This window comes from Eleginops maclovinus, chromosome 24 (genome assembly GCF_036324505.1).
Source record: "Eleginops maclovinus isolate JMC-PN-2008 ecotype Puerto Natales chromosome 24, JC_Emac_rtc_rv5, whole genome shotgun sequence".
NCBI lineage: Eukaryota > Metazoa > Chordata > Actinopteri > Perciformes > Eleginopidae > Eleginops > Eleginops maclovinus.
Window position 1 is genome coordinate 1,680,580 of NC_086372.1, and position 11,855 is coordinate 1,692,434.

Here is an 11,855-nt window from a genome sequence, read left to right on the forward strand (position 1 = left end):
ACACTGACATCTTGTGGCCGAATGGAGAACTGCAATTAATTCTCCAGTTTCTGCAGCTCTCATACAGTGCTTTAAGATAAAAGAATATGTTCTGTTTTATATAGTGGGTATAGAGACACACTTTGAGGATAAGTAGATAGACAAGTGTATATTCGAAAAACAACTATCCAAACTAAATTTTGGGGGAATAAAGCAACTCATCTTTCCTTATTCCTTTAGATAATTGTATTACATGTAAATGCCTGATTTTATTAAGATTTGTATGTGTGTTTCTCATGTTTTCACAGTATTTTCTCATGGCTGAATGCTGACAGCAGGGGGCGCTGGTTGTCCTTCACCTCTCTGCCCAACCGGAAACAAACCACCGAAGAGAGAAGCACGTGACTGTTTGTGATTGTCGGTCTCAGTAGCTCACCTAGATGGTAAGAAATGAATTATAACTCTATGAAAGCAACCGTGCAAGTGCATGTTCATGCTTATTCAGATTAAGACAATAACATGTCTGTTTGTAGCATACATTTTACTGAGCAGGATTATCGTTTTCACCAGTCATGATTTAAAAGAGGCTACTGGAAATTAGCTTCATGCATCCATTTATACTCACCATACATACATGCATTGTTTTGAGACATATTTCTGTGCATACATTTACATTTCTGCAGTAAAATATATTTCCACTCTGCATGCATTTATGCACTTCACATGCACAGGATATTGTTGCATTATCTTAATTGTGTGTGTGTGTGTGTGTGTGTGTGTGTGTGTGTGTGTGTGTGTGTGTGTGTGTGTGTGTGTGTGTGTGTGTGTGTGTGTGTGTGTGTGTGTGTGTGTGTTGTAATCTAATCTGAAACCCTGTGTGTGTGCAGATGAGGCTTTCAGATGGAGGCAGTGTGTGAGCTGGTTCCTGGAGGCGATGAGGAGGAAGAGGAGACTGGAGCGGATGAAGCCATGCTGTGGTCCTTCCAGGAGGCCCTGGAGAGGCAGACCCTGCAGATAGGAGCATCGGCCTGCGGGGCCACGGCTGTGGTGGACGTGCTGAAGGCCCTCTGCGTGGATGTGGCCCCGGAGGAAGCAGACCGCTGCGTCCAAACACGCCAGAGGAGGAACGAGTCCCCGCTGCCTGACTACCTGCTGTCCCGGAGCGAAGCTGGTACATGCCCTGATATATTAAACTGTGTGAATACTACCCTGATGTACAGAGGGCCAGCTGCGGGGCCCTTAGGTTTGTAAACACCTGTGTGGGAAGTAAATGTACTCAATATTCTACTTAAGTTAATATTCAAGGTACTTCTACTTTTCTTGAATTATAAAAACATAACTTTAAGAGGCAGATAAAGACAGAAACGATATGTTTTTCATTTATATAAAGGTTGTTTTTATATTGCTAAACCCTAAAAATGAATTTGGACGGAAACATTTTAGACGATGTATACAATTCTTTGACTAAACTTGTCAGGTTCTACATTTTAAACACTTCACAAAGCTCTGTCAAGTGTTCTGTGACTCTCCATATGAAAACATAAAGCCTGACTTGGTATTGCATTGGGAAGATTTCAGGTGTCACAGATGCTAGCGGAGAGTATAATTTCTAGGAGTGGTTTCCTGCCAGCATGACAGCTGGCTGCACTGCCAAGCAGGCAAATTTAAAAGCACCCTCTCGAATTAGACAAAGAGTTTTACGTCTCTCAGAGGAGCGACTGTAATTGACTTTTTTCAGCTCTGTTACACAATTTCTGCTCTGACATTTCAGGCGCTTAGCTCAAGCTGTCATGTGAGGCTTTGAGCGGAGAAGAAACGCACTTGTAATAATCAGCGATCTCAGACACGACAAGTAAAATATAATAAGTTCCTGCGATGCTAGAATGATCTCGTGAATGATGGGGAAAAGTTAAAGTGAGGATTCTAACTTTGCTCTAGGTGCGACTCACGCTCAGCTCATCCAGGGAGCGCAGCAGGCGAGCAAGGGGAAGGTTGTAGGCCGATTCTTCCACCTCCACCCTCAGCGGCGGGTCGGACTCGTCCACTGGCTCGCACGCTGGATCCGCAGTGGTGCTGTTCCCGTGGCGACCATGAACATGCAGCTGGCTGTGCCCGACGGAGAGGAGGTGCCCGACGCCTGGCACCATCAGCTCATATTCGGGGTTGCACCTAACGTCGTTTTCATGACCAATCCTTTAGATGTGGGTGAGTAAGAGCAGGGGAAAACTAACCTTCTTGGGGGGGGGGGTTAATGCCACCTTATATTGTTGCATAATGTTTACCTTTTTTTCAGAAAGTGAGGCAGAGGTGCACCAGAGACTCTGCAGTGAATCCGTGTTGCTGATTCGTCGGGAAGACGTTCTGCTGCGACTTACGCCAGACTGCTGTCTGTCCGGCTTATCAGACACTCAGTCTGACCCGCGCTGGAGAGCCCTGGATGTCGAAGGTAGATGAACTAAACTTGGGTTCTTTTTATGAGCATTTTGCATCTGTTTTCATCCCCTCTTTTCCTCCTATTAGGTCAAGTAAAGCAAGTGGTCCAGGAAGAGGATCAGCCCAGGTTAACACACATCAGGATCCCTGCAGCGTACAGGTCAGGCGTCACACTCTTCGCCCTGCGGGAGTCAGAGCTAGGACAAGAACTCCTCAAAGCTCCTGAACTCCCTCTGCTGTGAACAAGTCATGGACTTTAAGCTTGAAGAAACTAAACACCCTGCTGGAGTGTTACGACTGAGAAATGACACGTGGTATTTTATTGCACTGATGATGCAGCTGGTGCAGATGTCAGTTTGGAGACGTATGAACCACATGCACGTTCACACAGACAAATAAAGGATAACAGATGTGTGCAGATGATATAAAGGGACTACAAAGCCATGCATCGACAAGAAATAAAACCACAAAACCTTCTTGCACCTTTGGCAGTCCACATGTGGAACTTAATACAGATATTTTAACCAACATTCATGTCCATTTTTTAATCACTGATGCCTGTTTTTCCCAGTGTCAGACGTTTACTTGAATAAAATATGGTTCTTTCTTGCAAGTCTTCTTTGATTTCATTCATGCTATTATGTACTCCTGTCTGCAGGGGCCATTACAACTCTTTGTCCTCCTCTCATCGGCTCTGAGCTGCATCCAGACTCTTAACTAGAGAGCACATCCCATCAGACCCTATTTGGCCACTTTACACCGTCTTGCAGTTAACTTGACTTTCAGAACATATCGATTTCTTACAAAGCAATAAATGGCAGAGCTCTTATCTCAGAGCTGTTATGTCCTGATGGTCAAAAGCTTATCTTCTGATAAATCCAGAGCTGCTGTGTCCATTACAGACGGGCTACTTAGATGTCAGCGCTATAATAAAAAAAGCATCTGTCAGTTATTGTTAGTGTTAAGTGGTTGGTGTGTTATAAGTGCCAATAAATATTACAATACAGTACAGGTCATGCATTATTGCAATGCAAGTACAATTATCAAGTAATAATACTATATCTGAGGTGTTATTGTCAGCTCAATATACCTGAAGTACTGAGATGTTTTTGGGAGGATTGATGATGCATTCAGGTGTGTGCAGCTCTTCAGGTTGTAGTTAATGCTACTTATGTGGTTTGATTATAGCAATTTGTTTATAAACGTGTGTCAAGTTGAATATGCAACCCGTAAAGTGACAAGAAAAAGCAACCTTGGTGAAGATGTAGGATTTTAACGGATCCAACCGCTAATCAACTACAACTCCCATGATGCACTCGGCGGTTACACCCCTAGGAAGTTGAAAAAAAATCCAAACTTTACAAAAAAACTAAGCTTGTGCATCAGATAAAGGTAAGACACATGTATACTAACACTAAACCGTGATTGTGTGTCAGTTTTAAGCTTTTGATCACTTCTATCAAACTTCAGGAGGCGTGTGTTTGTGTTTGGCGCTTTGCATCATTGTATATTAGATCCACGTGGTGTGTGTATGCGTGTGTGTGATGTATTAACACACTGTATCCACGGTCAGTCTGCAGGCTGAGATCAGAGGACATACACTCCTGACCGCTCCTGAGCTGGGATCTATTTTCTGCTTCACACACACACTAACACACACAGGTGAGTGTCAAACAGCATGCGAGATGATCATGTGTTTGTTGTGCTAATGTTGCTGTGTCAATATTGTTGTTTTCATGCAAAAGCAAAAGTGTTTATGCATTTTCTAGTGTATGCATAAACGTGTTGATGTTGTTTGGATTAGATTATGTTTCTGTTGACGCTTTTGGGGATTGCGATCGGAAAAGACGCTTCAGGAATTAGACAACAACATCTGGTCTTTTTATATATCGGATGGTCAAACTGCAGAATAAGTACATATGAATGAATGTGCAGCCATCTTGAGCACACACACACTGTAAGTGTAATACTTCTGCAACATGTTTTGCACACATTATCCTCAGAAAGGTGTTCATTTATGCTTTAATGAGTTGTCACAGACCCAACATCCCTTTCCTTTGATTTGATAAGGGCCTTTCAAATAAGTGATGCATCGTTAGACACATGCATTTGATTTGCTGTGAGTCACATGAGTCAAAGCCACTGATTTGACTTAATTGTGGAGCATGTGCCCCCCCCCAGTGCAACACTCACCCCTTTGTCCTGCATCTGCTTCCAATGATGTTCAACGCTGATTGATTGTCTAGTATCTACTTAAGTAAAGCATGCAATTTCACAATGCTGCAGGTTAGACCTCTGACCCGGACTCTCTGAAATGAAATGACACTGATTTCTGTTGAGTGGATTAAATAGGGATGGGAACTGTATTAGATTGGATTGGTTTCAACGTCATTATCAAGTCTGCTTATCTATGGAATTTACCTCTGTCACATACATAGCATTCTTGCAATTGTAGCCCATTTTAATTATCAAATCACCCTAAAGATGGTTGCACAAATTGTCAGTAGTGACATGCCTTCTAACAGGACATTGGTCTGCTGCACTTCCACAATGAAGCGAACACTTTACTGTATATCAAGCTGGTAAACGCTTTGTGTTTCTATGCAAATGAGACCCTCCTGCTGCTGCTGGTGATTCGGACCGGTCTGATGACCTAGCCATTTAATTGCTGACTTGTGTTTTTGTCCTCGTTGATTGGATCCGTGTTAGTGTGGCATTACAAGATAATAAAAGACCCCGGGCCTCAGAGAAGGTCACCGCTTCCTCACAGCTTATGGAACTCTTTTCCGTTATAGGTCAATCTTCGCATGCAATTAAATGGCAGCTTTACGAGCGGTTAAAGGCAAATGAAGATCAGCCCTGAAGGGAAGCATGGTTTTAAGTTTGATACGCTTGATGTCCTGTTTATTCCTCATTTAGGTACCATGGCAGAACGGGTGCTGGTGGTGGGCAGCGGGGGGCGGGAGCATGCGCTGGCCTGGAAGCTGGCCCAGTCTCCGCTGATTCAGCAAGTCCTGGTCGCTCCGGGTAACGCAGGCACGGCCAACTGTGGGAAAATCAGCAATTCAGGTAAAAAAAACACCTGTGGACGGAGAGCAGACCCGTCCCAGAAGACCTGAGAGTTCTGTGTGGTTCACGATGTCACAGTAGATCAGAAAGTGTCTAATAATCACCCATCCTCTCTGTCTTCATGCAGAGGTGTCGGTGAGTAACCACGCCATTCTGGCTCAGTTCTGCAAGGATCATCATGTGGGGCTGGTGCTGGTCGGCCCCGAGGTCCCGCTGGCAGCAGGTGAGCTATCTCCACCTCTTTAACTCTTTCTCCGTACAATCCCTCTCTAACTTTGGCTCCTCTCCCAGGCATCGTGGACGACCTGACGGCGGCCGGAGTGCCCTGCTTCGGCCCGTCTGCCAAAGCCGCTCAGCTGGAGGCCAGCAAGAGCTTCTCCAAAGCCTTCATGGAGCGCCACGGCCTCCCCACAGCGAGATACGGATCCTTCACCGACGCCCACGAGGCCTGCAGCTTCATCCGCACGTCAGTACTGCACACACACACACGCACACAGTTATGTACTACAGGAGTGTATTTGTGCAGAGGAAAGTCATATTGAATGATTAGTAGTTGAAAAGAGGACATGTAGAGTTTTTCTCTGTGACGGTAAAACCATAGCTTATTTCCACAAGCAAACTTTTCTTTTCAGAACCATTAAACATCCACAATGTGAAATAGAAACCGTTATCTCCGCCGAAGTTCTCAGTTGGTTTCATGAGTTAATGATCTAAGATGTGGTGACCGCCTTTCACTTGAGAGCTCCCTCAAACACTGCCACTTCTTCAGACAGAAAAAAAACCCCTTTCTACTGAGAGTCGTTTTCTTAGTCATCTGCTGACAGCCTTCATCCATAGAACAATATCTCACACTGCAAATGTTAAATGGTGCACACACACCAAATGTTATCCTCGATATCAGCGATGCAGCATTAGCTCCACATGTGTTTACTCTTCTGGGTCTGCAGGGCCGACTTCCCAGCGCTAGTGGTGAAGGCGAGCGGGCTGGCGGCGGGGAAGGGAGTCATCGTGGCAGCGGACCAGGACGAGGCCTGCCAGGCTGTGATGGACATCATGAAGGTACCAGACATTAATCTGTGGGCTCAATCAGCCATGGGAGTTTATTTAGCAAATAAAAGCTGCAGTATTTAGCTGAATATTCTTTCTGAAATTACTACAGTGAAGCCAGGTTTCATGGTGTGGATTTAGGCTTGATAATACCTCAATTCTGTTGTGAATATTATCTTTTATTGGTTGTAAAAGGACAGAGCGTTCGGGTCTGCGGGCGAGACCGTGGTGGTGGAAGAGCTCCTGGAGGGAGAGGAAGTGTCTGTGAGTAGACCCTCAGTAGTCCATGAAATACCTGAACCAACTGTACCTTAAGGTGACAGCACGTGAATCCTCCTCCCTCTGTAGTGTCTGTGCTTCACTGACGGCTCCTCAGTGGCTGCGATGCCTCCAGCACAGGATCACAAACGGCTGCAGGACGGCGACCTGGGGCCAAACACCGGCGGCATGGGGGCCTACTGTCCCACCCCTCAGGTGCACCTCTTCCTCTCAGTCTCTTTGCGTTTTTTAGGAGCAGTCCACCTGTGTGCATCTATGTTTTAACGCTATCTCCATCTCAGGTGAGCCAAGAGCTGCTGCAGGAGATCACAGAGAGCATCCTGCAGAAGACTGTGGACGGGATGAGGGAGGAAGGGGCTCCTTATGTTGGTAGGTGTTCCTTTGTTTCATACTGTGCAGTAATTCCCGTCCGTACTGGATTCCAGATGAATGAAACATGTGTCTTTTCTCTCATATATCTCCTCTTCCTATTCTCCAGGTGTGCTGTATGCGGGTCTGATGTTAACCAAGCAGGGGCCAAAGGTCCTCGAGTTCAACTGTCGCTTCGGGGATCCCGAGTGTCAGGTGGGTTATTTTTATTGTCACCCATCTCTACAAGTGCTCCTAAAACAGACATTAACACAGGCCTCTCTCAGGTGCTGCTGCCCCTCCTGAAGAGCGACCTGTATGAGGTGATCCTGAACACACTCAGCGGGAAGCTGGCCTCTAGCGCCCCCGTGTGGCACCAGGACAGCTCTGCAGTCACCGTGGTGATGGCCAGCGCTGGTTACCCCGGCGCCTACAAGAAAGGAGTGGAAATTACAGGTATTAATTCTTTCATCACTAGCTTTGTCCAGTTCCAGTTCGTCAGATGCATATTAAACTTCATGCTGAATCTCCTGTGTGTGTGTGTGTGTGTGTGTGTGTGAGTGGTTAAATATGGATGCATCCGGTGTTCAAATCTGCAAACACTGGCTTGTACGTTATACCTATTTCTACTACCAGTGTTTGAAATGTTAAAAATCTGGAGGAAATCCTTTTAAATATAAGGTTTTTCTTAAACATCTGGTGTTTTAAAGCTGGCTGTAACCCCTGTGTTCTCGTCAGGTTTGTCCCAGGATCAGGACTCAGGGCTGCAGGTTTTCCACGCCGGCACCGTGCTGAAGGATGGGGCCGTGGTCTCCAACGGCGGGCGGGTCCTGACCGTCACCGCCGTCAGCTCATCCCTGGAGACGGCCCTGCACACAGCCAATCAGGGCGTGGCGGCCGTGGGCTTCCCGGAGGCCGTGTACCGCCGCGACATCGGCCATCGTGCCATCACCCACCTGAAGCAGCACAGGTGTGTGTGAAGGAAGAACGAGCTAAAACATTCCTTTTTGTTTTGTTTATTTCTATGCTTTATATCTTGTGGAACTTAAAGAATAAAAAACTTCATTTTGGATTAACTTGTTTCCTCGTATTCTTTTTAATTACCAAGTCCAACACCAGAAGTTCCACATTGATTTCAACACTTTAGACAGCTATGTTACGTTAAGAAATATGTCATCAGTGGTGTTTCACTGTGTCTCTGACAGAGGACTGACCTATAAGGACAGCGGCGTGGACATCGCTGCCGGTAACAAGCTGGTGGACATGATCAAGCCTCTGGCCAAGGCAACGTCTCGCGCTGGTAATTTCATTCTTGTGTATAAAATCTAAATCATGAGCAAGAAAATCCTTCAAAACTGATGGGATGCTTGGATGAAATGATAAAGTATCCTTGGCTATAACTGGTATTTTATCACCAGGGTGTAATGCAGAACTGGGAGGCTTTGCTGGGCTGTTCGACCTGAAGGCTGCTGGTTTTATTGACCCCATCCTGGTGTCTGGGACGGACGGAGTGGGGACCAAACTCAAGGTGGGACTTCAGTTCCTTCCTCCACCTTTTTGGGAGAGCATATAGAAGTTGCCCATCTATGTCTCATGTCATCACTGTTCCTCCTCAGATTGCGCAGGCGTGCGGGCAACATGGCGGGCTGGGTCAGGACCTGGTGGCCATGTGTGTGAACGATGTCCTGGCTCAGGGCGCCGAGCCGCTCTTCTTCCTCGACTACTTCTCCTGCGGCAGGCTGGACGTGGACGTAGCCGCCTCGGTGATCGGCGGCGTCGCAAAAGCCTGCGAGCTGGCCGGCTGCGCTCTTCTGGGTAAGAGAGGCGACGCTCTGGTGTCCCGAAAGCTGGCCTTTATTACCGCTGAGGTTAAAAAAATGAGGGTTTTTATCTTAGGTGGAGAGACCGCGGAGATGCCAGGCGTCTATGCTGCAGGAGAGTACGACTTGGCCGGGTTCTGTGTTGGAGCTGTGGAGCGAGGGGCCCTGTTGCCCAGGATGGGGGACATCGCCGAGGGGGACCTGCTGATCGGACTGGCCTCCTCCGGGGTCCACAGCAACGGCTTCAGCCTGGTCCGCAAAGTCCTGGAGAGGGCCAACCTCAGCTATAGCTCCCCGGCTCCCTTCGGCACGTCGGGACAGACTGTGGGTGAGTCATCGTGGATCAAAGTGTGTCCTATTTAGCTCTCAAACCCACTAACATGTCTCTAGACACTCTTAAATTTAAGCCGTTTATTTGTATTTAATTCAAAGTTCAGAAGATCTTTAATAACTGACACTCTGCTGCCCACCGTCTGACCGTCCCTCTGCCTCCAGGCGAGGTTTTGCTGACGCCTACCAAGATCTACAGTCGTCTGCTGCTGCCAATCCTCCGCAGCGGGGCTGTCAAGGCCTACGCTCACATCACAGGGGGGGGGCTGCTGGAAAACATCCCTCGGGTACTGCCCCAGGAGCTGGCAGTCGACTTAGGTGAGACGTTCAAATTAAAGTGCAGATAAGTGTTGACATGAGGAAGCTGCAGGAAAGAACACTCTTTATTTTATATATTTTCAGAGGGGACTTTGTGGATCTTATTTATCTCATTCTATCCACACAGACGCCTCTCGATGGACCCTCCCCCCAGTGTTCTCCTGGCTGCACAAGGAGGGGTGCCTGAGCGAGGAGGAGATGGCCCGCACCTTCAACTGTGGCCTGGGGGCCGTGCTGGTGGTGGCCCCTCTGGACGCTCAGAGGGTCCTACGGCAGCTTCAGGCTCCCGAGGAGGCGTGGATCGTGGGTTCACTGGCCCACAAGCAGCCGGGTGAGAAACAGTGTTCAGTATTTAGTGTTTTAATAAGAGCCTGGGACTACTGCGCATGACAATAAAGCCTTTGAATCTTTGAACGCTTTTGTTTGTGACTGCAGGGGCAGAACCTGTGGTGGTCCGCAACCTGAAGCATAGCCTGCTGAACGCAGGGCCGACTACCTGCGGAGAGGTGCCTGTCAATCACAACGGGGGTAGCCATGGCGACAGCAGCACACCACGCAAGAGGACCAAAGTGGCCGTTCTCATCTCCGGCACAGGTGAGCTTTACAGGAATTTCTTTGGGGAAGGATAGATTTCTTTCCAAGAGCTAGATCCTACCACCTTCATGTCCTTACACCACTTCAAAGTCTTGAATATCCTCTTGCTTTGTTTTTGTCCCAGGCACCAACCTGCAGGCGCTGATCGAGCAGGCCCGGCGTCCGTCCAGCTCCGCAGAGATCGTGCTCGTCATCTCCAACAGACCCGGAGTTCAGGGCCTGAAGAGAGCCTCACTGGCCGGCATCCAGACCCGGGTATGCATATTAAAAATGAAAGAAAGCTGCACACAAAAACTACTAGCCGGGGCCAGTCTGGTTGCTGTTGCCTTTACAAGTAGGTAAAATAAATCCCAGCTAGTTGAGGGCATCTTGCAGTAGGAGTTATATTTGGAACCAGGAAATCCACACCCAAGTATTTAAACTGAAGGAGAAGGAAAGACAATACTGCTTTAATAACACCTGATCAGACACTATTGCATTTGTGTCTGATCAGGTGGTGGACCACAAGCTGTACGGGAGCCGGGCGGAGTTCGACGGCACCATCGATCGAGTGCTGGAGGAGTTCGGGGTGGAGCTGGTGTGCCTGGCTGGATTCATGAGGATCCTCACGGGAACCTTCGTCAAGAAATGGAACGGTGTGTGAACGGTCTTTAAGTTTGCATGACCCAGTGATGAGATGATGGTCTACACATTTGCTGTTTTCATCGTGACAGGAAAGCTGCTGAACATCCACCCATCCCTGCTGCCTTCATTTAAGGGGGTGAACGCCCAGAAGCAGGCTCTCCAGACCGGGGTGCGGGTCTCCGGCTGCACGGTCCACTTTGTAGCAGTAAGTACGACACCAAACCAAGAGTGTATCAGTAATACTTTAATGTCAGTCTGGAAAAGATACAAGGGAACACACACTGTGTGAAGATTTCCTACTTTCACAGCCGTTGTTTTGTTCCTGTGTTTTCAGGAAGAGGTGGATGCAGGCGCCATCATCGTGCAGGAGGCGGTGCCCGTGCTGAGCGGCGACTCCGAGGAGAGTCTGTGCGACAGGATCCGAGAGGCCGAGCACCGAGCCTTCCCCGTTGCTCTGGATCTGGTGGCCAGCGGCACGGTCCGACTCGGAGAGGACGGACACATCCTGTGGAAGTCCAATTCACAGAGTTGAAGGACACACAACAATCCCAGTCTGTTACTTAAAACTAGAAAAAAGAGACACTGACAAAGCATCAAACAAGGTCACGATAGTCACTGTTTACTTAACTAATACCTGCAAACTGACCTTTATTTTTTAGATCGTCATGCTAGGTTGAGAGATATGTAGATTTTCTTGCATTTATTCTTGCAAACATCCATTAAATATCCACATTTCATCCTCTTGAGGTGTTCAGAGGCCTCATTTTGAACTAGATTACATTCCACGGGTTTCTTTTTAATTCATGTTGGTTGCACTGGAATTGACCTCCTGAAAAAAGTCCTACTTGTAATGCTGATTAGTATATAATACATTTTTGAATGTGTGTGTGTAGTTGGAACTGTTATTTCATCATTAAACCTGCCTGGGTCAATGCATATAATCACTTTGTGTGGCATTTTAATTTATTTATTTTCACGAATTTCACATTGAATCAGAAGCACTTTAACCTGGGC

The 11,855-nt window shown here is 47.3% G+C and overlaps 3 protein-coding genes across 5 annotated transcripts in view; 2 read left to right on the forward strand and 1 right to left on the reverse strand.

Annotated features, from left to right (window-relative positions):
* Positions 1 to 3,021, forward strand: part of LOC134860703 (uncharacterized) — a 45,156-nt gene extending 42,135 nt beyond the window's left edge. For all 3 annotated transcript variants that reach the window (XM_063877490.1, XM_063877491.1, XM_063877492.1), the window contains 5 exons: positions 288 to 422; positions 867 to 1,150; positions 1,918 to 2,184; positions 2,273 to 2,425; positions 2,500 to 3,021. In XM_063877490.1, coding sequence (XP_063733560.1) covers positions 880 to 1,150; positions 1,918 to 2,184; positions 2,273 to 2,425; positions 2,500 to 2,654 — 846 coding nt within the window. In that variant the 5' untranslated portion in view covers positions 288 to 422; positions 867 to 879 and the 3' untranslated portion in view covers positions 2,655 to 3,021. The remainder of the gene's footprint in view (positions 1 to 287; positions 423 to 866; positions 1,151 to 1,917; positions 2,185 to 2,272; positions 2,426 to 2,499) is intronic.
* A 729-nt stretch (positions 3,022 to 3,750) lies between these two features.
* On the forward strand, positions 3,751 to 11,785 carry gart (phosphoribosylglycinamide formyltransferase). The gene is made up of 23 exons (XM_063878172.1): positions 3,751 to 3,804; positions 3,986 to 4,074; positions 5,332 to 5,481; positions 5,609 to 5,704; positions 5,773 to 5,947; positions 6,429 to 6,540; positions 6,724 to 6,792; positions 6,877 to 7,002; positions 7,089 to 7,176; positions 7,286 to 7,371; positions 7,443 to 7,611; positions 7,894 to 8,125; positions 8,361 to 8,455; positions 8,574 to 8,683; positions 8,772 to 8,970; positions 9,052 to 9,303; positions 9,471 to 9,623; positions 9,751 to 9,954; positions 10,059 to 10,217; positions 10,342 to 10,472; positions 10,711 to 10,852; positions 10,931 to 11,046; positions 11,176 to 11,785. The coding sequence occupies exons 3-23, from the start codon at positions 5,337 to 5,339 to the stop codon at positions 11,371 to 11,373; spliced, it is 3,057 nt and encodes a 1,018-aa protein (XP_063734242.1). The 5' UTR covers positions 3,751 to 3,804; positions 3,986 to 4,074; positions 5,332 to 5,336; the 3' UTR covers positions 11,374 to 11,785.
* Positions 11,398 to 11,855, reverse strand: part of LOC134861171 (rho GTPase-activating protein 20-like) — an 11,090-nt gene continuing 10,632 nt past the window's right edge. The window contains 1 exon segment of the mRNA XM_063878200.1: positions 11,398 to 11,407. Coding sequence (XP_063734270.1) covers positions 11,398 to 11,407 — 10 coding nt within the window.